The sequence below is a fragment of the Leuresthes tenuis genome, unplaced genomic scaffold (assembly GCF_036924035.1).
Source record: "Leuresthes tenuis unplaced genomic scaffold, fLeuTen1.0.hap1 SCAF_15, whole genome shotgun sequence".
NCBI lineage: Eukaryota > Metazoa > Chordata > Actinopteri > Atheriniformes > Atherinopsidae > Leuresthes > Leuresthes tenuis.
Genome location: NW_027325369.1, coordinates 22526164 through 22550856, shown reverse-complemented (window position 1 = coordinate 22550856; position 24693 = coordinate 22526164). Strand labels below are relative to the sequence as shown.

At 42.6% G+C, this 24693-nt stretch overlaps 3 protein-coding genes across 3 annotated transcripts in view; 2 read left to right on the top strand and 1 right to left on the bottom strand.

Moving 5' to 3' along the window:
* The window catches only part of mnat1 (MNAT1 component of CDK activating kinase), a 30243-nt gene extending 22850 nt beyond the window's left edge, over positions 1-7393 (top strand). Inside the window, exon 8 of the mRNA XM_072365534.1 lies at positions 7114-7393. Coding sequence (XP_072221635.1) covers positions 7114-7234 — 121 coding nt within the window. The 3' untranslated portion in view covers positions 7235-7393. The remainder of the gene's footprint in view (positions 1-7113) is intronic.
* A 41-nt stretch (positions 7394-7434) lies between these two features.
* On the bottom strand, positions 7435-12905 carry trmt5 (tRNA methyltransferase 5). Its single transcript, XM_072365533.1, has 5 exons — positions 12860-12905; positions 11373-11959; positions 10849-10973; positions 9063-9702; positions 7435-7660 (listed from the first exon to the last, which is right to left on the bottom strand). Exons 1-5 carry the CDS (start codon positions 12865-12867, stop codon positions 7599-7601), a joined length of 1422 nt encoding a protein of 473 aa, XP_072221634.1. The 5' UTR covers positions 12868-12905; the 3' UTR covers positions 7435-7598.
* A 95-nt stretch (positions 12906-13000) lies between these two features.
* slc38a6 (solute carrier family 38 member 6) lies at positions 13001-23912 on the top strand. The gene is made up of 16 exons (XM_072365575.1): positions 13001-13265; positions 14918-15048; positions 15133-15206; positions 15611-15663; positions 15782-15821; positions 17738-17816; positions 19735-19820; positions 19914-19972; positions 20053-20124; positions 21321-21377; positions 21878-21957; positions 22055-22155; positions 22236-22360; positions 22743-22887; positions 23091-23185; positions 23292-23912. The coding sequence occupies exons 1-16, from the start codon at positions 13173-13175 to the stop codon at positions 23373-23375; spliced, it is 1374 nt and encodes a 457-aa protein (XP_072221676.1). The 5' UTR covers positions 13001-13172; the 3' UTR covers positions 23376-23912.
* Positions 23913-24693: the final 781 nt, after the last annotated feature.

Genomic DNA, 24693 nt, shown 5'->3' with positions numbered 1-24693 from the left:
ATTGACTGCAGTCATGGGGCACACAGATTTAAAATTTGCATAGCCAAAAGAGAGTGCATGCACTAGAATAGTGTGGAGGCTTGAGACCAACTATTTGACTTGCAAACCTTTCTGTGTCAACAGGATGCCCCATCTTTATGCACAGCCCATTGCCACTACCTTACGTGGATTCTCAGTTTCTTGTAGATGAGGCTTACTCTCCTAGTTTCTACAAAAACTATGTTAGAAATGGAGCAAAGCGTGGCCATCATCTGATTCTCCACCAGCCAACACCCAGACCATTATCCCCTCTGTCTCAGTAAACAGACCATTAACAGGCAGGGTTGGTGGAGGGCAGATCACTATTGTTTTCCCTCCCATAGATCTGTGCAAATATTGATCTTCTCTTGAAGTATGAGTCAAAATAAGCACGCTCTGTAGTTGACAAGAAGCTTTTTACTTTGTGGGTGAGTCATTTCTGACCCGAAGAGCGAGCAGGAAGCAGAGGTAGAATTACAGAATGACAGAATTGGAAGTGCATTTTTCTGGTCATCTGAAAGGGATCTGCTTTTAGTCTTATTGTTTTCCCCTCTGCAGGCTGCATGCCAGACAGACCAGTAGTCTCCCATCAAGATGAACCTAAGCCAGGCCAAACCAGGCCATTGGCAGTGAAGGAGACACCAGTGGGCAGGGAACTCCAAGGATAACAGCCTGTCTTGGGTTCAGATTTATTTGTATCTCATCTTAGAGGCGACAGGGTCAACACACAGCAGAGGATAAGGTGGTGTCTCCTGTCTATTTTAACACGCTGATCTGTGTAGAGGTTTGCGGCAGCATACTATCTAGGGTTGCATGCTTTGATTGTGAGCCTGATGGCACACATAACTATGGATACATACAAGCTAAATGTGTATGTGTGTGTCACTCACACAAACACAAACAGACTGGAACTCTGTGCATCTCCCCTGCTCTTCACCCCTGGGGCAAAGGGCCCAACTATGTGCAGAGGGATTAGCTGGCTCATTTTTACCTCTTAAGAGCTGGAGAAACAAAACAAACTCCCATCATGTGGGGCTTGGCTGTGGGGACTTGCCACACACTCCTCAGAGTTAGAGGTACTTCACAATAATAAATGAAGTATGATTTTCTGCCCCTGCTGTACCTTTCACAGCTTTTTCAGTGTCCTGCTACCCACCACCTTCTCAGCTCTTTTACCATTTTTCTCCCTAATTGAAATACTCTTTGCCTTTTTCCAGTGCTCAAGATGCATCAGTAACTGATATCTTCAGAGGCGAATTCCCCGTGGGGAATCTCTATTCTTCTTCTGTGTATCGATGATCTCTTTCCTGAATGCTGTCAAGGCTCCTTTGCTCTATACATGTATGTGTGGGTGTGCCTTGTGCTAGCAGCCATTTGCTGGACAGCATATGTCCTTCCATTGTTTGCAGCCCCATTTGGTTAACGATTGCACTGATGTCATGTCATTATCCTCCCTCTTCAACGCAGTCTGCCTCCTCCTCCTCCTCCTAAAATGTCCAGGGGGTAAAGTTATCAAGTGGCAGCTCAGGGCACGAAAGAAAGATGCTCTGTGTGTCAGGTGGTTAGAGAAGACTGTGATGGCTCTCCATGCCCCACGGCTGCTGCAAATAGGTGTGAGACCAGCAGCTTTGCCAGTCAGCCAGCCTCTACTGACCCCATCAGGTTAGAGGAGTGAGGTGCACAGCGAAAACACAGACGCCCTGAATGGGTGATGACAGGTGATGCTTAGACCAGGAAGTGAAATTGAATTTGGGCACAAGTTGCACAATACGCCCTTATCGTAGTCATGTCAGCAGTCCTTGCTTTTTAAAAACAAAACAAGAATGCCTCTTACTTATCACTGATACCAACAAGGTGCCTTCTTGAAGACAGCTTATAGACTGTCAGTAAATACATGAGAATGTATTTCTGCGGGTGTGAATGTCAAGTGTCACCCAAAGCTTCTGTTAACACTCCAAACATGTTCTCTCCTTAAGTAAGTAAGTGATAGCAATAGTCACCTCCCTCTACTTCACTTTTTTGGGATAGGCAGACTCGGCCTGTCGGTCGTGATGATAAGACACACGATAATGGCTGCAGGGTTTCTAACCTTGTGAGGATATGATGTAAGCACACTGAGCCCTCCTCAAGCACACTCAGAGTACAACTTTAGATAATCTGGCAGACAGTGGGTAGGCTAATAGCGGAGGATCTCTCTCACACACTTGCATGTCCCAGAGGAAGCTGCATTCAATGGAGAAGAGTGTGACCTCTGACCCGCAGTGATGAAAGACTGCTGTTGACAGATATAGTATACCTGTGAGAGTTATCCGTGTTTGGCTTGTCTGCGGGGGTTTTGTTTCTGGACTGAAGCCTCGCACAAACTCTGCTGGTAGAATTCTGCTCCGTCGGTTCACCTCCGGTGTCGATATGAGCCGCTCTGCCCTTAGATAAACACATATTCACACACTTGAATCGTGTAGATACACATATGGGGGCATGGGCACACATTGCACATCCAAACAATGCACTCAGTGTGCTGTGTCTCTCACAGGGGTACGTTTTCTCTCAGGGTAGAGTGTAGGAAGGAGGGGCAGATGGAGCGGCAGTGCTGCGAGTGTAACCGGAGCTTCCTGAGGAATGCAGGGGGTGTTTTGGGAGGACTGAAGTGAAGTTTAGTGGGTAAAAGAGGGGGGGGGGGGTGACTTGAGGGGTAGGATGGGTGATTAGGGGGTGACAGCTGAGTGCTGACCCCTCTATAATGACAAATCATCTGGCAGGTGTGTGGCTCTGTACCCCCACCCTTCAGCTTCCACGATTCCCAGGCCAGGAATCCTCAATTTCTGGTAGAGCACAGCGCTAAAGGAAGACTTCCGGGCAATTGTACCATCATCCAGCAGTCTAATGAGAGGTATAGCACTCTCTGTTCATTTATACCCTGCCCTGTGTTTATATTTTGCCCTCTTTGTGCATTAAACATCCTAACCCTAAGCTGCTTTGCTGTAATAAACTTAGGCAGTGAGGCTTCAGTCCTTGGAGCAAAATCGAGTATAGTTTATTGATTTATCTTTGCAGACAGCACTTTTTTTTTCCTCCAGAGTTGGTTCAGCTGAACACAGAGTTTATCTCCCAAACAGCCTGAACGTTATTGTAGCCTCTGTGGATCACAAATTGTGCTGACGATGCGCTGAATGAAGAATGCAAGGAAGTCTCAGATCTTTTGCACAGTAAAAGCAAAATGCTGACCCTGGATCAGGGCAGGTGATGTAAAAGAAGACAGGTACCGAGCTGAGGTGGTTGGTCAGAAAGTTACCTCCAAAGAAACTTTTTCTGCACCTTGAACATGTCACAAAGTCAAAGAAAGAAGTTCAGGTGAATTCATAAGGATTTTGTTTGCACCCTGAACATAATGGTGGACCTGTGGCCCCTGGATATCCGTATTTGTAAATACCACCATGATACTTTTGGGGCCAGAAGTGACCATATTGAGACAATGACACCGTAACCCAATCATACAAAATACATTTTTCTAAGCCTACAAACTATTTAAATATATTATTTTCAAAATTACCACCAATACACTGAAGATCAAAATCTACATATCACAATGACTTGTGGACAAAAGTGATTTACTTAGCATTACATGTACTCGTGTATGTATATGAATCCTAATTATTATCACTGTATTTGCATTTTTGGGCATTGTTAGTAAGACATTGCTTTGCAAAGTGGCATTATTTCCTCTCCTTTCTTACAGGATGCTGCATTGATTCCAGTGATTTAAAAAAAAAAAAGAAAGAAAATGCACTGAAGTCTCTTTACTCTGTATTCATATCATTCAATCAGTTCTTCATGAGACTACCATGTAGACTCTTCCGGGTCATTTCACACAGTTAGGAACCTTCTGAATCAAAATGTGCTTATTTGACTGCACCCTCTTCTCAGATCACTTCTTAAACTGAATGAAGCTTCAGGACCGGAGATGTTGAGGGCTCAAATTTTCTGTTCATCACAAAGGGCCAGTTTAGGTTCTTTAAACTTGCTGAAACGTAAATAGCAATCTTAAGTCCTAATGTATGAAAATAGACAAAACCACATGTGGTAATTCCTCGGTGAGAGTTGTTTAAAACCATGTCGGACTGCTCTGCTGTACAGTGTGTCTACTCTGTGGTTTGCATGTTGATTAAGTGTCTGCTTGTTGAAATAGCCGCTGTAGTATTACATGCCTCTTTTCTTTTCCATCTAATCTTGGCCTCCACAGCCTTTCTTAATCCATTTCGAGCCAACACATGGAGTCTAGACAAGAGGCCCAACACAGTCTGCACTCCTGTCTGGTATCTGCCGCTTTCCCTTCGGAGTCCCAGCCTCGCAGCCATTTCTGTGAAGCACCCGAACGCTTTTCATTCCTCCAAAACATCACTGGATTCAAACACACGAAGGGGCCACACATTCTCAGCTGGAAATCGAACCGAAACCGCTGGAACATTTCGCCACTTACCTTTTCACTTTGAATGAGAGATGGGGTTTTGCTGCATTTTCCAGGCAACGGGACTGGGGAATACTTTCGGGATCCCTTCAGGAAAATGTCTCACCGTTATTAGCATTAGCAGTAGATGTTGATAGGGTGGCTGGAAAAATGCAGTTAGTTTTGATCCAACTTCACAAGGCTCTTTGAAAGCAAAGGGTTATAGCAGATTGTAGAAATAAGAGGGTGAAAAAGAATGTACCACGATGCTTTGAAATTTTACATTTATGCTGCTGTTGATTCCAGGGGAATATTATACACACAGGGCAGGATGTTCACAGGAGAAAATGAAAGTATCACTCCTTTGAGTTGAAGCAAAAACCTGTCTTATTCTGCTATGGTAATTGGAGTCTGACACACACACACACACACACACACACACACACACACTCACACACCAACCATCTCACTGTGTCATTCAGTTGTCTTCATCACCTGCACTCGTTTTTTCTTGCTCCCCCTAAGCGACATAATGGGCCAGTCCAAAGTGACCCATATTTACCCAATAATACAAAGCTTTGAAAAGACCCATATCGAGTTGCAGCTAATGCTCCAGTGGGGCCCGGAGAGTGAAAGATGTTACCGGCCGAATCGGCTTGGGTTTCAGTGCCCTGCGAACAAAAGGCTGTCCAGTCTTTGGAGAGAAAGGGAGACAGAGGGGGTGGGGGGTCTGGTCTGGTCTGTAACGGGGTGGGAGGGTGTTAGTGCACACAGTGACACTGTAGTGTCAGAGGGGAATGAAGCGTCTGTTTCAGTGGAGTATGCTTTGTGTGGGTTTCGTTTTATGATTGACGGCTGTTTTTGTTGGTTAGCGTGCAGCACATTTTTAATGCATTTCTTGTTGTTGCATGCCCTCACGTATTGTCAGTCCTTTTTGGAATAAGTCAGCATTGTCAAGTACAGTCATGTGGAGAGATATGACGTTTCTCCTAACATCCACAGCCAGTCAGTGTGCACATGCACGCATGAGGCTAGTCTTTACGGGAAGATGCGGATACGGCCGCTGAGTTAATGGCGCAGAACTGAACTAACCTCTGGTGTTCTGGGTGAGCGCAGAATGGACAGGGTTGGTTTAAGAAAAGTGGGTTTGCGATGATGATACCCAAAGGTGACTTCACCTCATAACCTCCCCCTCCTCCTCTTTCCACTTCTCTGCCGCCCACCCTCTTCCTCCCTCTTCATGTTCTCCTTTTGCTCTCTTGCTCTCCCTCTCCTTAGGGGCAGGCAGGTATAAAGTTACACAGAGCTCTCAGCTTTCTTGGAAGGAATGACCACATGAGTAGCTTGGGGATTAGATTAGCAGGAAGAGCAGACTTAGCCAGGCTGTAAATAGCCCACTTTTTTCACCATTAAAAAGGCCCAGTACAATATAATCAATAGATAGCACTCATCTGATGCAGGAAGCCATACGAGAAGACCTCCCTCAAGTGCTCTGAAGGACAGGCTACAGCAGCTTGGGCCTAATGAAGTTATTATTAATCACTGAACCTCCCGTTTTGAACTTGTGTGTTGTTTCTCTAGTGGGTGATGAGTGGCCTGATTTGATTGACATTCTGGGCTGTTCTTCTCACTTTCGCTTGCTTTTGTAAGATTTTGGGTGTGTGGTATTCACGGCTTTGTTTTTATGTCACAGACATTCTAGCAAGTATGTTTCAACTTTATTTTCAGTGGCTGTTTTATTGTATTACAAGAAAAAAAAAACAAATCAGCTCGTGGAATCATAAAACACTCAAGCAAAGTATGATCTATCCAGCATGTAGTCTCACCAGCACTTTTTCTTTCTCGCTTATCCGCCACCCGTTCACATACACCTCGACTCTGTCAGTCTCTCTGAGTCTCCCCGCAGGTGTTAGGTTACTCTGTAAAGCAGCTTGAATGGGCAGAGAAATCACAGAGTGCTGTCTGTCCTCTTGATTCCCATTTCACTTTGAAGTTTCCCAAGCTCGCAGGAACAGGGGCTACAAAGCCAGACTCGTGTGAGGGCTTTAGACCTCTCTGCCAGGACTACAGAGGGGGGAGCAGGGGGGGGGCAGTACACCGGGCAAGGCTGTGTGTTGTCTCAGTTGCTGGAGGACTTTGCTTTTTTAGCTTTGTTGTAAGAATCGGCCACTTTTTGAGTGTACAAAAACATTGAAGAAAGGATTAGAGTGGGTGGAAACATAGGTCAGCCACCCTTATACACACACAAAGTGTAAGTAGAATGGCAGCCAGAACTGTGGGGACAAGATGTGGAGACTAAATTAACAGCCCGACTGTTTTTCTGAAGGTGAAAATAAACAGTAACTCTTGGATTTGCTTAGAACCTGAAAAGGGTCTTTGACAGGATACATCTGTAAGCACTTAGAAAATAAAAGACACCTATATAATACTTTAATAGAGCTATGTTGGTGAAGCTATTAGGCACAAGGTGTTCCACTGTTAGTGTGTGGGGTACATCTGTCTATGTTGATCTCATCAAAGGGTCCAGGAAAGAAAACTTAAAAAGTGTGGATTTATTGAAGGACCACAAGCTCTCGGGCTGCCAGTCAGGTAACTTATTTAAAAGATATCTCACTGCTGATGCTGAGCAGAGCTTTCCTGTGTGTTCTCAGGTATCTGAACCACGTGCGAACAGCCATGCCTCAGGACACAGCTGGAGGATACACCTCGGCTCTGGCGTGTTATCGAGCCATCCAGGATGCTTTCAGTGGGATGTTCCCTCAGAAAGGCTGAAGCCATACCAAGCCCTTCCAGTGGGAAATTGGATGGAATGGACTATAAATACAGCACTACCTCTGCCGAGCTGCTGCAGCAGGTAGTGCTCGGAGTTATTTTTGTTCAAATCGTATGTGACTTTTTATATTTTCTGTTAAATGTATATATTTAAATAAAACAACCATTGAGCATTTTCCCATCATTTGAGATTTATTTAAAAATGAAACAGCCTGACATGTTCAATGTACAGCCCAGAATGATAAATAGAGTTCATTTCAGCACACAAAACTCCATTTTTAGCCAAAACTGATTATTTCTGAATACTAAGTAACTCAGAAAAGATTTTTTTTTAAAAAAACAAAAAAAAAACTCGATGTGAATATCATGTCAAATGTGCAGTTTCTTCACACTTCTGTCTCTTTGGGGCTGGTTCCTCCGAAGACTCTGTGAACACACAAAAAATTTTGAGCAAAATAAAATTAAACATTTGACGTTTCATTAAAATACTGAAAGATATCTTTGACTTATATACTGAATACGAATAGGTAAAAAAAAGACTAATAATGAAACGATGACATGGATATCAATGATTTGGGGATTAACTGTACGTTACATTGAGGAAAGTCATCGTAACAACTGAAAATGATTTACTTTTTTACTGCTTTGACACTTGTAATTAGAATATGAAACAAAGATCATCCAAGAAATAATAAGACACACAGACGGATTACATGAAAAAGATGAATGTAATTATTTCATTATGACAAGCCAACATGTTGCTTCCTCCCCTTTTATTCATTTATTTTTCATCTGGTTTTTTTTCTACAGCCATTAAAAGAAAAATCTGCCTCTTTCACTTCTAACGTTTTACATATCTTGATATAATAAAAACACCTGGTGCTTCCACATTTTTAAAACTAGACAAATACAACCTTAGGTGAACAACAACATATTGAGTTATGGTACAGCTAAAAAAAAACAGAACTGCAGAAGCATCCCGTTATTCAACAGCTCCAACAGAGACTCTACAGGCCTCGGTTAGCATGTTGAATTTAAAAAATTCTAATTCATGTGGCAGTGCAATTGGAAAAAGTTGCATCTGAACAAACCACATAACTTCTGGAACAATGTTGGACAGACGAGACTAATGGAAAAGTTTGGTCATGATGCACAGCAGCATATTTGGAGAAAAGCAAACGCATCACATCAACACAAACACCTCACAGCAGCTGCCGAGCTTTGTGCTGGATGGGTGATGATTTGGGCTTGTTCTGCAGCCACAGGACCTGGGCACCTTGCAGTTCCTGAGTCGACCATGAACTCCTCTGCATATCAAAGTATTCTGGAGTCTGACGTGAGGCCGTATGTCTACAGCAATGATTCCTTAAAGTTACTTCTACTAGAGGTGGTTCTACAAGCCACTGAATCATGGGATGGACTTTGTTTTTCACACACTGCTTCTGCATTCTGGCCTACTTTCTGTTAAATGAATAATAACACTAAGACCTGGTCAGGAACAACATTTTTTAAAACATCCTGACATGTAAAAGCATAGGATTGAAAGAGAGTGTACTGTCATTTCAAAGTTGTATAATCATGCCCTACATTTGCATTTCCAAGAAGATATTAAAGTTATTAAGTACTAAAAGCAGATAATAATCAGTAGAAGCAGGAGATGGAAAAGTTCCTCCTTAATTCATGGCTCTTTGGCCATTTACCCAGAATGACTCAGCAGCATTCTGCAATAACATGCATTCTTGTTCATGTTTGAATACATTTTTGTTCCCATAAAGTTAATTACTAATTCATCGCTGGATTACTCACTGATCTACAAACCGTTTCTCACCTGTGTGTTTGTCATCGCTGCTGAAGAGGACCTCTTTGGGGAGTGTGAACCTTACACACATCATATCTTTGTTGGGCGCTACATTGCGCACAAAATGCACAGAGTAATCATTCTTCAGGGGGAATCCGAGGCTGCGGGAAGCCCTCTCCACCACGTCCGCCTCAGCGTTGTCATCTTTAGAGAAGCCGTAGCAATACACTGTGGGAAGGTTCTGGTCACAGGGAGCTTCTTGCTGCAGGAGACCTCTGAAAGCGTCAAGAAACTCCAAAGCTAACGCAGGTAGATTCATCACCACATGGACGCGAGCGTCTCCTTTCAGCAGAGAAGGCAGTTCCTGCTTTAAAGGGCCCTGGATGAAAGCTCTGCCGTCCAGGTTAAAGGTTTGGACTTTGCTCCCCACCTTGTTGAGCTTGCAGTTGTGCTGCAACCATCTGTAAGACTCTGGGTTGAGATCGTTGGCTAAAACGTTGGCCCCCGAGCGCGCAGCTGGGATGGCGAACGGTCCAACACCAGCAAACACGTCAAACACAGTGTCACCACGTTTAATGAGCTCCACCACTCGCTGGTGCTCCGTACTCAGCCGAGGGTTCCAGTAAACGCGAGAAAAATCAAACTCGTATGTCACCCCGTTTTCTTTCACCTGCAACAAGGACAGACGTTGATGGTGAAGATGAGAGCTGTTCACAAAGATCTGCTCTGAATCCAACCCAAATTAAAAAAATGTTACCTAAACCAAGTATGATTTACAAATGATTTAAACCCAATTTCTGCTCGAAAAATTGTACAAACACAACGTTGAAATGTTGAAACTGACACATTTTTATGGATTCTGTTTAAATAGATGTTCATTTTTAAGTGGAAGCCAACAATAATTTTAAAAAGGTTGGGAAACTGGCAACAAAAGGGTGGAAAAGATATGTTTTAGGTTAGCACTGCTGTAAGAGCTCAGGAACACTTCTGAGAATCATTTGTAGTTAACACAGTCCTTGGACTTTAGATAGGTTAGTTCTGTGGGAATTCAACACATAATAAAATATCATAGGCTAGATCACTCGTGCATTTAGTGTAGTCTGGATATGTCTAACAGAAATTGATTATCTTTGCTGAGTTTTTAAGTACGTATGGGATTAAACAACAAAATCAGGATTCTATAACCACCCAGAAATGTAGCAAAACGAAGGGAAAAGCAGAGTGAGAGTGGTGTTTTTTTAAAATGCTTTTTAAAACTTAGTCTGAGGGCAGGCTTACTGTCTTAGCCTTAAGAATAGACAGACCAGCCAGCTCATTATCACTTAAAGTTTTAAGAAGCAACGTGTGTGATATTTTTCACAATAGTGTACATGACATGGGTAATTAGCACAGTGACAGCACCACTAACATACAATATATACAAGTCTGGGAGCGACTTACATCCATCTGACAACTTTTTCTGGGAAGGTTTTGCTTATTTTAGTAATTATCGGATTGTGCACCGATTACAACAGCATGACTCTGTAGTAAAGGAGTCCAGCAGATGAAAGAACAGGAAAACATTTTGCCTTAAACCTTCAGCAGCTGGTCCTCTTAGTTAGGCTTAAAATAAAAAAATATATAAAAAGCAAAGAGAAAGAAGCCTCAGCTTCAACATTTCACATGTTGTCTTTGTTCTATTTTCACTTGAATACAGGGGGTTTTAAATATCTGTCAATCATAACATTTGATCTGTATTTACGTTGAAACAAGATTGAATATTTTAAAACCAAACACACAGTGTTTGTGTTCGTATGTGTGAAATAATTGGACATACTTTAGCAACCATGTTCTCCTCTCCAGCCAGCACCTCCATCTTGAAGTTGCGATAAGTTGAATCAATCGTGTTTGTTTTATTGACGACACAGGTGACCCCGGGATTTTTGTCCATGATCACCTGGCCTACAGTGGAAGGAGCAAAGGGTGTGAATTCCAAACCCGATATCAACTTATGAAATACTCTCTTATCAACTATTTCTGTCCAGAAGTTGGAAAATTTAACCCCGGATTCCCGACTAACTTCCTGTTGTCTTAATCACACACACATTATACACATGAGAAATCTGTTTTAAAGGCAACATTTTAATCTAAAGTACTGAGTTGATTGACTTTACTCTGCTGTAATGCTGCAATCCCATTCCAATGCTAAACAAGTAACATGAGCCTGTTATTTAGCCTGCAAAGCAACTCTAATCTGTCAAGTTTATACTTTTCTTATCAATAATCCAAAGACCTTTAAATGTAGTCATCACGACTGTCAACAACATGTTGTTTTGAAGTGTTTCAGTGTCCGCCTCTCACCTATGACGTTCTTGTATGGGAGCTGGTGGTCTCTCAGGTTCATGTGTGCGATGTGACCCACCCGGCTGAACCCTGAGGTCACATCCTGACCCTGAGGGAGCACTGCCTCCAGCACTTCCTCGCTCTTAAGGTTGTCGTAGGTCAACTTCAACTCGTAGTGGTGCAGCTCCTCAGCCACACCAAATGACCTGAGGGCCTCAGCTTCAGTCTCACTGAAGGAGCTTGGCGAAGACACTCTATGAGGGTCCAGCAGGACTAGCCGAAAGCCACTACTCTCCTCTTTGTCTTGAACCACTCTGGGCACACCTGGGCGTTGGACGGTGGACTTTCTCAGGCTCTTCACAACTTTGTTTAAGACCCCAGTGGGTACCCGTAGAGCTGGGACTGTAATGGTCTGTGTGAAGGCATCTTTATCCAGAGAGGTCATACCCCGGGCCTCAGGAGGGGGCCGGAACAGTTTGTGCTCCATTACGGGCTTTACAGCAAAGCCAGGACTAACTGAGACGGCAGAGCAGAGGTTCTGGTGCAAAGAGGCAGATTTTAGTTTTCGCTGAGTTTGACCAGAAGCAAAGATTCTGGTGAGGAGCCTATAAAAACAAAAACAAACAACATGCTGTTGTAATTAAGCAGTGAGGTGAACACACAGGTCCTAAGGATCATGTAAGACTCATTAGACACAGTGAACAAATTTGTACATTTGTAAAGAGACAAAAAAAGAGATAACAAATACATGAACACATTTGCAAGTGAGTTGCCAAAGTGTCAGGGAAGTAGATTTAAAATGGGCCTTCAGGAAACCAACAAACAATCGTTTGACTAGTTTTCGTTTGCACGAATGAATGGTTGAGAAATTTTCTTCATGACTTCCAGCATCTTAGAGAGACAGAATGGCTGATCATGCCCAAACTTACTCTAAAGGATTTTAAATGAGCTAAATAAATCAGTCAAATAAAAAATATGAACAACAAAAAGAGAAGAAACATAAAAGAAAAGAGATAACAGGAATTTATTGTCATCCTCACTACCTTGGTCATAAAAAATTAAAAAATAAAAACCACAGATTTTTCCCATTTAAGAATACAATCTTTGAAAACTCTGGATGTGATCAAAGATTTTAGTTACGTCCAGAGATCTCATACAAAGCTGCGTTCCTAAATTAAAGCTGTCATCTCCGATTAACAGTATAAATAGATCAATAAATAAATAAAATCAATAAATCAAAATAATGGCGCATTTTAGGGTAAATTATTTGACTATTCCCATACTTATTCCAGTCTAAAATAGCATGCTACACAAAGACTGCATTTCGTTTTTATCAAATTTAAAGCAACGAGAACTCCGTCGTTGGTTTTATACACTCCTATTTAAAGAGTTCCCCCACTAACTGTCCTCTGTTATCATACAACAGTGAAAATAAAGGTGATTTGTTTCAATAGAGCATACATTTGTTGTTCCAAGTAAGAGTTTTGTGGAGAGAACAGACTCACCTTAACATCCTCTGTCTTCCAGCATGCTTCAATTTGCGTCATCGATGGTGGACTAGAGACGATTGCTGATTGGGCAAACGAGTGGAGGCTCAACGTCTGATTGGTCCGTCTCTTCTCTGTCATGGGAAATGCGACGGAAATTATGGGCACGTGATGAGGGTTATCAACAAAAACAGTAAGCAGCTGACATAATGATAAGAGGAGATTGTTAAAGTGTCTGAGGAAGAAGATGGTCTCATAAAGTTTTCGGCTCGTCGTCACGCTGACTACTGCGCTGGTGAGGTCTGACACTGATCGGTTTGGTTTCTTGACGATGAGTATCAACGGGCACGCGCACACAGACCTTTACAGAGAACGTATCTCCAGGGACACAGAAGGCGGCGAGACAACCCCTTTATTAGGAAATGTGAGTATTAAGTCAGCAGTTGTGTGATTTATGTCAATCCTACGACTCTGGGGCCCCAGTGTTGTCTGATGGAGGTTTGGTACCTGAACGTCTCCATTAAATGTATTTTCTCCAAGTCAGAAATGTGTGCACAAGTTTCTTCTGATGTCTTGGAACTTTTTATGACAGACATCACATGAGATGAATTTCACATTTCAGCTTCTCTGTTTTTTTTCTGCTTCTGTCAGCACTTACAGTGAAAGTCCACCCTCACACAGATGGTATACTGTCGTATTTCAAATGTTCATATCCGTTTTTTTAAAATTATTATTATACTTGCAAGTTGAGAGTAAATGCTGACTTAAATGCAGGATTTCATTTCTTTATTTAAAGGGGAACTCAGCCAGTAATAAGCTCTATTTCTTTCAAAAGAAGAAGAACTTTGATTTTTCTCATTTAACTTAATTTTTTTCTGAGAGGAAGTCACATTCAACTAAAAACTGCTAAAACAAGGCTACTTCTTCCCTACTTTCTGGCAGAAAACATTTCCTCATGTTGTTTATATTCCAAAAGTGTCTTCAGTGTTTGTAACAGAAGATTCAGATAATGTATAACAGATGCATAGCAGATTTTTGTAGTTCACGAAGCACTCATGAGCTGAAAAGAGGTTCAAAGAGTTTGTCCAATCTCGTTCATGTTCCTTTACTGTGGGTGTAGTGAGAATCTGCAAGTAGTTGTTCTTCAGCAGTTTTTTTTCTTTCTGCTCTATCAAACAGTGGAATAAATGGTTCGGAGCCTGTTTATGGGCTGTAAAACATGACAACTTTTCTTTTGATTTGTTACGTGCTGATTTTTCCCCTGTAACTCATTTATATTGGACATTCAAAAGTGGTGTAAATATTAGGGAATTTGGGTCCATTTGCATGCATTTTTAAGAATTCATCAGTACTGCCAACTAATCTAAGATTAGTTAGTCAGAGCTGTTTTAACATGGCTAAAAATATATGCTCAAAACAACAGTTTAACACAACGAATTGTAGATGAACATTAATAGCCAGTTAATCACAAAGACTAACACAAAACACAAGTGTGACCACACTTGCTGGGATATGCTTTCCCCCAATATGACTGAACAGGGATTAGATGGTTGCAAATACATCTTTAAGTCCCATTCTTGCTATTCATGGATCTGTGAAATCTAATTTGCTGGATTTGGATTGCATGCTGCAGCCAGTCTTATGTTTTCATCCCTCTGGTAGTTGTAGTGTTCTTCCTGTCTTTCAGTACTGTAACAGGGTCAATCGGACTGAGAGGCCTGCAGGTCAATCCAGGCTTGTTGTGACACTGACACCAGAGTTGCCACTCGTTCTGTCCAGGATATCCCCCATTACAGAGGTCAAGCAGTTTGGGCAGCTCCCCTTATCCTGAGCTCAGGCAGCTGTCCCACAGCCAGCAGCTCAAATCCCACCCCATACATTCCCATTTCCATTCCCTGATCCTGCATGCCACTGCTGTGTTGTTTCATGGCATCCATCATCAGGGCTGACCAGTTGTTCTTACTACTGCCATGAGCAGTCCACAAATGATACAAACAATCGGATTTCTTCTTCAGCTGCTTTGTTGGCTTCATACCCAAACTCTTACCCCGTGTCTCATTGCTGCTGTGTGTGCAGGAATCAGTGCAAATCAGAGCCACAGGAGCCTCCTTCACCTCATCTGTGTTCAACCTGATGAATGCTATCATGGGCAGCGGTATACTGGGTCTCGCTTATGCCATGGCTAGCACGGGAATTGTTGGTTTTAGGTAAGGCTATCCTTTTTCCAACAGTATTTTCTTTTTACTATTCGCTTCATGTCTAATAATTGTTGCTCTCCCTTCCTTCTTTAGCATCCTGTTGGTGCTGGTGTCCAGTCTGGCAGCGTACTCTATACATCTTCTTCTTAAGCTCTGTGACCAAACAGGTGATGGACTAACAATGGGTACTCTGTCTAACTTGTGATAACGCACCGCATGGGTTTATCAATGAGGTTACATCCAGACTGCTCAACTTCACACCCTGAGCTATCTCTTTTCGGTTCCTCATGATTAAATCAGTGCATCAGTAAACTAGCTGATGCGTTGTGTGGTTGAAGATAGTTTATCTTTTCGTATTTACATTTTAGTCAGAGCCTTATTGTATTGTGACTGAATCAGGTGATGTTTAAGTAATGTTTGGAAGAGGTCAAAGGAGGCAAAAGAGGAGATAATTAAATCTATGAATACCTGTTGAGAGTTTTGTAATGCATGGGTCACCCTGCACACAACGTTCATGTCTATTTTTTTTTTTGTTTGTTTGTTTTGTTGTTGTTGTTTTTTTATACTCCAGGTATCAACTCATATGAAGACCTTGGAGGTAAAGCCTTGGGCAAACCAGGAAAAGTAAGTGTTTTCTTTTGGGCTGCTGTGAGTTTGCTCAGCCAAACAGTTCGTGCACTTATATTTTCAACACAACCAGGAAGCCTATTATTGACAACAGCCTCCTTAAAATTCTCTCCAGGTTCTGGTTGGAATTGCAATTCTCGTCCAAAATATTGGTGGTAAGTCAGCCTCCACTTGAATGTGCAGTAACAGACATTATTCCTGACATGTTGGACATAAACTGATTATGTGTTTTTTATGAGAAGCAGAGTGGTGATGAGGGTGAGGACTGCTGCAGGGTCAGTTTGTTTATTTTGGAGGCAGATAGTGCCTCCTGCTGGTGATCAAGGGGCCTGTTGTGAGGTTTACTCCCCCACTCCCCTTATAAGGCTGTTATCGAGATTCCCTGATAACCCCTGACCTTGTAGCCTCGGTCCTCTCAGCCCCCTCCCCTGGGCCTGCAATATGACTTCTTCTCTAATTGATCGCTGATGGTAAACCCCCCTCCCACCCTCTGCGTGGTGAGTAATCTAATGGGACCCCTCCCTTTATTTTTTTTACCCCTTTACTTCTATCTCCCACTACCATCTCCACTCGCTCCACAGACAGACCTTCCCCTCGGACAACTGAGAGCTGAGGCGGTTGCTCCTCTGCCGTCATTAGTGGCATGGCTGAGTGGATTACTGCCGTGCCCTCTGGTATGTTTGTGGTTTTCCCAGCATGGGGCAGTATGTGCAAGAGTGTGAGAGCCAGCACTCCAGCATGCATCTGTCTGTACCCCCGGCCCCTTTTATAAGAGTGCAATTAGCCTCACTCTGGGTAAACATTCATCTGCGCTGCCAAAGGCTGATGGGCCAATTGACCTTAATTACTGACCAGCCCCTGGCTCTCACAGCCTGCCTCTCTCCTTGCTCTTAATGAAATGAAAGTGGCTCTGTCTTACGTTGAACACACTCTCGAGCTATTTGCTGACCACACACAGAGGGCTTACCTCAGTTCTCCCTAAACTTTACATACATGCTTATTATACAAATCTGTTTTCTTACCACTTGACCAATAACAGCCCTCTTTGTTCTCTCAGGGCTCGTTTTTGTTTAGAGATGTAAGTATATACCCACCAGGAATTCCCATAGAAGTGTTGTTGTGCTTTAAGTAACCAACTGCATGAAACTAAGCTGTTGCATCATGCCTGTTGTGTGATCCCTGTCAGTGTGTCATTATTCAAGTTTTTTTTCCCTTTTCATCATTTGTTCATATTGATGGATGAACTTTTGCCGGGAAACTTTTTGGCTAATACACTAAACCAGCTGCTGCCTAACAATAACCCCTTACTGACAGATTTTAGTGCTCATAAATGGCAGTAGTTACTCTCATAGAGAATGTGCTTGTGTCTGTGTGGGCTGGAGGGTTATTGCAGGAATTTTCTTTTATAAACAAATACAGGATCTGAGGGATTATGGCTAGTATTATTTAACGGCGAGTGCAAGACCTTCCCTGAGGCAATAAGGCCCCATCTCACTCTGCATAGGCCTTGGCTTCAGAAATCTAAATCCCTTTACATACTCCCCGTTATGACTGACCGCACACTGCATCTGAATCACTTTTTCAGTCCAAATGTTTTCTCCTCTCTCGATGTTCTTTTTCCCCATTTTCCTGCTGGGGTTATTTGGGGCTGACTCTCAGGAATTGACCCCTATCTTCTCTCTGATTGGCTGTCAGAGCAAATGGGGAAGTATCCTGTTTCCTAGTGAGGTGGAGAACGGGTGGAAGTACCTGGATTAGCGTCAAAGATCATTATTGTTAGCATTCCTGGCCCCACCCCCACTCCCAATTCTCCATCTTGGCTGCTGCCCGAGCTTTCCAGAAAAGTTTGAAGACCTGCATAAAATCTGCCGGTGATCCTCCTGAGCAGCTTGCTGCATTAATTTCGTGGCGCCCCCTCCGCTTTACAGTTGCCTCGAACAGGAAAATACATCATCCTCCCGCAGAAATTTAGGACTGCTTGTGACAGCATTCAGTTATGTGCTGTGTTTGTGATTTTGAAATGTTTTTTATGTTTTTAATTCATTTCTCTTTTCCTTTTTTTCTGTCTCAGCCATGTCATCGTATTTGTTCATCTTGAAGTCGGAGCTTCCTGCAGCCATCAACAGCTTCCTGAGCCCAGAAGACACAGGGTGGGTACATTGAGCTTTCTGAGCTTCCATGAAAAAGATTTGTTCAGACTCTCACGCAGCTGCTGGGGGAAACCATTCTTTTAAATTAGCTATAAGATAACAACTGAGTCACTCCTTTTCCCATGATGTTGTTGATGATCCATTTTGACCTTCAAATAAGTCAAATTTGACACTTTTGCGCCTCAAAATGACAAAAACTGGAATTAGCTGGGCAAAGATAAATCTATGAATAATGTGATGGAAGAAGGTCTCCCACAACCCTCGATGCGCTGCTAATAATTTCTTCATGAGAGATTGGAGGGAAAGCTCCCTGTCTGTTGTGTGGCACGAAGCACGCCCAAAGGAAACGTATTCATGATAGAGAACGCCATTTATCACCTCTCAGTGTCCTTCACTGGTCTGGGTGGATGGGCCTGCAGCTCAGAGAAGAATCCCTGGCCAAGAATGTAACGTCTATCACTTTATTATAGGCCACACTGGTTTAAGCAAGACTTGTAACAGCTCTCAGCTCCATCCGTCAACATCTGAATCTTCCACACACAGCTGCTTTGTATTAGTGTGCTCCTTTCACCCCCAAATCTCTCACACATGTTCCCCGGAATCAGACTGATACAAGGGGATATCAGTTTTGCCATTCTAATTACAGCTCACTGCTGAGGGAAGCAAAACATTTCTGTTAATGAGTGGCTTTGGGATGTTAACGGACACGCACTAAATTCCATCAAAGCCTAAATAAATGGGTTGTTTTATGTTAAAATGCGTTGCTTTTTGCTGGCTCGTTTATCATAATGCAGCGGCGCGAAAACACAGTCGTGCTCAATCTCTGTGAGTTCGCATGAACAGGCTGTGCGTGCTGTTCCTCTCATCACGTTTTACAGTCACCAACAAAGCCAAGAGCATGGGCAGCTGTGGATCTGCTATCGAGCTGCGTTGGCCTGATTCACGCTGATCTTCAGCGCTGTGTGGAGGTTGACTCATTGGCAGTCATACTTAAGCCTTAACTCAGTGCTATGCTGTGTCTTGTAGCGTGACATTTTTCACATTTCATGGGTCCTCTAGGTATCCTGTGCCTTTACAGTAACCCTGGAGCTCAGTGGTGATATATATTTTTTTACTTCAACATGGCTGCTTAAGTAGAGAAGAGGCCTAATTAAGCTGCAGCGCTTCATCTAAGCTTCAGCTGGAGAGGTTATTGGACAAAAGGTTTTTGGAGTCAAAGCGGCACTCTGCCTGACATCCAGTTACAGGGTAGAAACTGCGGAGACGCAGAGACAAATCCATCAGCGCCTATGGTAACGCCACAGCTGTGAAACTGCCAAACAGGGGTCAGTGGGTGTTGATGTGGTCGGAGCAGGTGCTGCTGACTCTGGAAGCCCCATAAAGAGCAGTGGAGCCAGTCCCTCATGACCCCATGCTGCGGTCCAACATACAGCAGCCACAGGCAGCAGCCTTCCACCCGACCCCGACCCCAACGGAGCCGACATACCTTTCACATGTGTCACCTCAAACTCCACCACTCCTCCTCCTCCTCCACCTCCTCTTCCTCTAACTCCCAAATCCCGAATAAACCACGATGGCTATCCTTCAGCAAAGGAAAATATTATTCCCCCTCTTTAAAAACCCTGCAAGCGAGATTTGGTCTCTTCCGATGGAGTGACACAACGTTTGCATGTGAATTACATAATTGTTATGCTTAGCAAGAGCTAAAGCCTTTAATTCGTACCACATGATGTATCTGTCACTCTATATTTGAGTACTAAAGGGATACATATATCCAGAGCTGGTCCACCTTAAAGCATGGAAGATTAGTCTCTGCTCTCCGTAACATTTCAGGACACCGGAGACGATCATGATCGATGTGCCCTAATTTAACATAAACCTTTAATAATTCACGTCCTTGTTTTTTTTTTTTTTTCAGAAACGCCTGGTATGACAATGGCAGGTTGCTTCTGATCCTAGTTACAGTTTGCATTGTTCTGCCTCTATCAATATCGCCCAAAATTGGTAAGTTTTGTAGATCTAGAAGCTATTTGATGTTCTGCTCCAAACTGGCTTGAGTCGCTGCATCTCACTCGATGTTTGTTTGACTCTCAACAGGCTTTCTTGGTTACACCAGCGGTCTTGCCTTCCTCTTCATGCTGTACTTTGCTGTTGTGGTAAGCTCTGGTTTAAACTTTCAGACATGCGTCTACTGCATTTCCTCCATCGCTGACATATTGCTTTGCCTCATTTCTAGGTCGTGGTCAAGAAATGGTCCATCCCATGTCCACTGCCTCATAATGTCACAACCCTCTCAGGCACTTTCAAGGTAGACAAATACATTTTAGTATTGAGCACATTCTCCAGTGCAGACAGTACAGTCAATGTGAGACTGTTAAAAATGCTTGAACTCTCCGTACCTGCTGAAAGTTTAACAGAAGGATATTTCCTCAAAAACAGGTTTTAGATTCGCTTTATTTCGTGACTGTGATTGAAATCTTTTTGCTGACTTTCAGTCCACTGCAGTATAGAGGAGACTTACACCAATTTCTGAGGAAATAATCTGAAATTGTTCAGAGACAACTTTCCTTTATGCTGCTCTTTAGGATAAACAAGAGGTGTTGTGTTGGAGTTGAGCCAAGCAACACATTTAGTCAGGTCAAAGCTTTGTTATTTTCTTCGATAGAAGAAATTCATGTCATCCCCGCAATGCCCTTGCGCTCATTCAGCTCTACCACCTCTACTCTACTACCACCTCTGTGCTTCACTAGGTATTATGACCTGTTCTTCACCTCCTGATAACTATTGCAACTATGGTCACTCTAATTTTTCAGCTCCTCTGGTGAATATTTCTTTTTTCTTTGCGGAGGCATGATGCAGATGGACACAGCACATGGCTGCAAGACTGAGACAGTTCTGATGTTCACCGATCTTTTCTTAACTATATTATTTTACATGGGACTAATTCCTCTGTGATTGCAGGTTTTCTTATTCGTGTACCAGTAGTTAAGTATTTTCATTTCTCTTGTGGTGAATTATGGTGGTCAAAGTATCTTGTTTTCATTGTTCATTAGAGGAAATATTTTACTATTTTGATCTATTGCCATTTTAAATGAGCAGATGTGTCGACACCTTTGGACTGGTTCTGTATGAGACCATGTTTCTGAGGCAGGAACCAGTTGACCATGGCCACAGGACTTGGAGAAACCCAGGATATTTAGTTTACTGACTTGTGTTGGCTTTGGCTGATGAGGACCAGAAAAGGCTCCATGGTGAATAAAGACAGTCATAAGAAGGAAGGAAGTCCAGGTGACCTTGTCTGGCCCTGGAAATGAACTTTGACCTTTTGAAATTATACACCATCCTACAATTCCAGATTTACATGGATTAAATTTAGTGATTTCTCTACTTTAGCTGTGAAACCAGGCAGTGGATTTTTATTTCTACCTGCATCAGCACTGCAGAAGTCATCTCCTTTCAGACAAAATGAATAACACGCTGCCTGTTCTCTTCCTGTTTCTGCAGATATCAAATTTCTCTGAGTCAGAATGTACGCCAAAACTCTTTGTCATCTCCATCAAGGTGCGTATTTGAAACCAGCATTTTTCTCTGCACTGCACATGCAGGTCCCTTTTTAGATGGTGGTGCAAAGTTGTTGAGCATCAGTTGTTTGACTGTGCTGACAGGTCACACTCTCACCTATAAATGATTGGTCTGTGCACGTGGAACCCGAGCAGCGCACTTTACAGCTGCCACTCATATTTATGTTACACGTTAAGGCCACATGTACACGTGGCTGCCATAATTACACCTAGCAGATGTATCTAAAGTCAATTGGTTCTTATTTCTCACAAGAAAAACATGCTTGGACTGCATTAAAGGTGTATATTGACTTTTAGCGGGGAATTCGTTTAGAGGACGATTCAAGAAAGAACACGTTGTAATGTGTGTGTCATCCCAATCGGCAGCTTAGATGCTGATTCTTACTCATACTTTGACACACTGGCCCTCTCACTTCTGTGTAACAGTGTAAGCTGATAATTTGTTAATGACGGCAGTGCTGTGACTGATGTGTGTTACAGAGTGCCTATGCCATCCCTACCATGGCTTTTTCCTTTCTGTGCCACACGGCTATCCTGCCAATCTACTGCGAACTGGAACGGTCAGCACTCCGGCTTTAACTTCAACTTTTGCTAAATGTCACTGAACCCCCTGGGACATGTAGACACTAGGCTGATTGAATGTCTAATGTCTTTCAGACCTACCAAGGCCAGGATGCAGAAAGTCTCAAACATCAGTATTGGTCTCAGCTTTCTGCTTTACTTCATCTCTGCACTTTTTGGCTACCTCACTTTCTATAGTAAGCCTGCATAGACACGCATCACTAAGCTACAGTCCTGCTCTGGCTGTGCCCTCATTCTTCTTACCTGCTACTTATAGATCATGTGGACTCAGAACTGTTGCTTGGTTACGATGCATACTTGCCACGGGACATCATGGTGATGACGGTTCGGTTGGCTATCCTCCTCGCTGTGCTGCTGACTGTACCACTTATACACTTCCCTGTGAGTACATCAGCTCCGTCTCAGCCTTTGAACTCGCTGGAGCTGAAGAGTATCTCAGTTTGCTCATATTCGATGTTGGTTGCCTTACTGAATAGTGGGAAATTAAGTCAAATCAAAAGGTGGTTGGTTTAACTCAGGCAGTGATATAAGACAAGGTTTTATTTGCTTTCTATTATTCACAGTGCAGCTTTTAATTAAATTATTATGTAGTTGATTTAGTTCATTCTGCCCAAGTTTACCATAAAATCTTTTGTTATTAAATATTAAAATGAGTTATTTTGATCAAAACTGCCCAGAGCTGATCTATTTATTATGAGGAATTCCATGTTATCTTCAGTTTGCACCTTTTCTTGAACAAGCTTTATTTGTGTGACTGTGGCAGGCCCGTAAGGCTGTGATTTTGCTGCTGTATGGAGGACGCCGCTTCTCCTGGCTGATCCACATCATTTCAACTCTTACCATCCTGAGCGTGGTGTTAATCCTGGCCATCTTTGTGCCTGACATAAGCAATGTGTTTGGAGTAGTTGGTATGCGCTTATTTTTCATAACTTTGGGAGAATAAATGTTGTTTTTGCTTCTGAATCTTTTTTAAATTGCTGAGAGACATTAAAGGAGCTAACGTGTCAATATTCCACTGGTATTGATTTTCATGTCTGAAATCACAGTATCTACTTATACATAATTAATGTTGCAGTCCTGCTCTAACAATCTCTCCTGTTTTGTTCCTCAGGATCAACAATGTCCAGCTGCCTGCTGTTTGTTTTTCCAGGCATCTTCTACCTCAAGATCAGTGGCCAGCCCCTGAGATCCGTCGACTCCACTGGGGTGAATCGCGCAGTTCAACACATACTGTGTAACTCTAAGCCATTTTACTCTCTATGCTAACTCCGTTTTTGTTTTGTTTCGTTTCTTGCACGTTTTGTCTCCCCAGGCAATACTTCTCGTGGTCTTTGGGTTGATCATGGGTGTCATGAGTCTCTGTGTCATCATCGTCACATGGGTGAAGAGCTCCTAGCCAAGAAAAGGAAATGCAAACCAAAGAAACTTAATTGCCTAAGAAAAAGGGAACAGACAATAAGAAGCATTAGTTCAGGAACCTTTTTTATGGTTGAATTGTTTCTGGAGACTTTAAGAAGAGGCCAAACTTCTCTTTCTTTTTATGTTACTTCTTTTAAATGTTGATTTTCAGACTGTATAAAATTCATAGAAAACTTTGCCTTTTTTATTCTGTCTGGAGCAAAAGATGGACAACTTTTACATTCTTATAGCTGCTGTGTTGCCCTGTGTGCACGATCATGCACTTTATGTAAACTACCATTCCCAGGTGTATGTACCATAAAGGCTGACATTTCTCTGTAGCATTATATATTCTGAACATTAACCTAAATTCTTTTTTTTTTTATTTAATTTAATTTTTTTTATTGGTTATGGGAACTTCTCTTAAACATCCAGTTTTTTGTCTTAAATCCAAGCAGTCCTTTGCCATTCCATTCCTGTTTTTGGTTATTTCTGCTCTGTTGTCAGTGAACGTGATAAAAATGGACCGATTACTCTGTGTGTCATGTTATTTTTGAATTCACAGGCATTTAATAGAAGGGAGGTTCTTTATTTAATTACTTTATCAGTGCTGTGGAAGGCTCATCAGTCTAAACATGTGTTTGATTGGCAGGCGCTGTATTGATGCTGTGGACCTGCTGCTCTGTGTTATACTCTGTGTTCAGCTCATAGCTAATGAAAGCCACATGCTCAGCACGTTTCTAATCATGATTCTGTTTAGATTGTCTTTACGCTGTGTCTGAAACCTGCAGCCACCCGTCGGCTGCTTTTAATCTTAGGAATTAGGTAGGTCAGCCTGCTGTGGCGGTCCTGTTTTTACTCACCTGCTTTTAAAAGAGGTTCTTGAATCCTGGAAATGTCCCCAGCCTCCATCCAGGACAATCCCATAATGTAAGGGCATACCAGCTGCCATCCATGTTCTATGTGTTTGTTACACAGATAATTAAAGAGCCAATGTTGATTTTAATAGTAACAAGCGAGACGTTCACTGGGGAAATGCCTCTTAGCTTATCATATTTCATATTTTGAAGGAAAATATGAGTATAAAAAGTAACTATTGCTGTGGTCGGTTAGAAAGCACATTTTTCCCTCTCTGCCATTCCTCCACATGTGCTTATATGTGGACCTCTCTTGTAAACTCATACGTGGCACAAGATTACCACCTAGCGTCCGGCTGTTCTAAGAGTGCTCCAGGCCGTCGTCATTTCATTGACATTCTTCTCTGGTTTATGAAACCTCGACAAGTCGGAGATAACCAGATACTTCAGTTTTCTCAC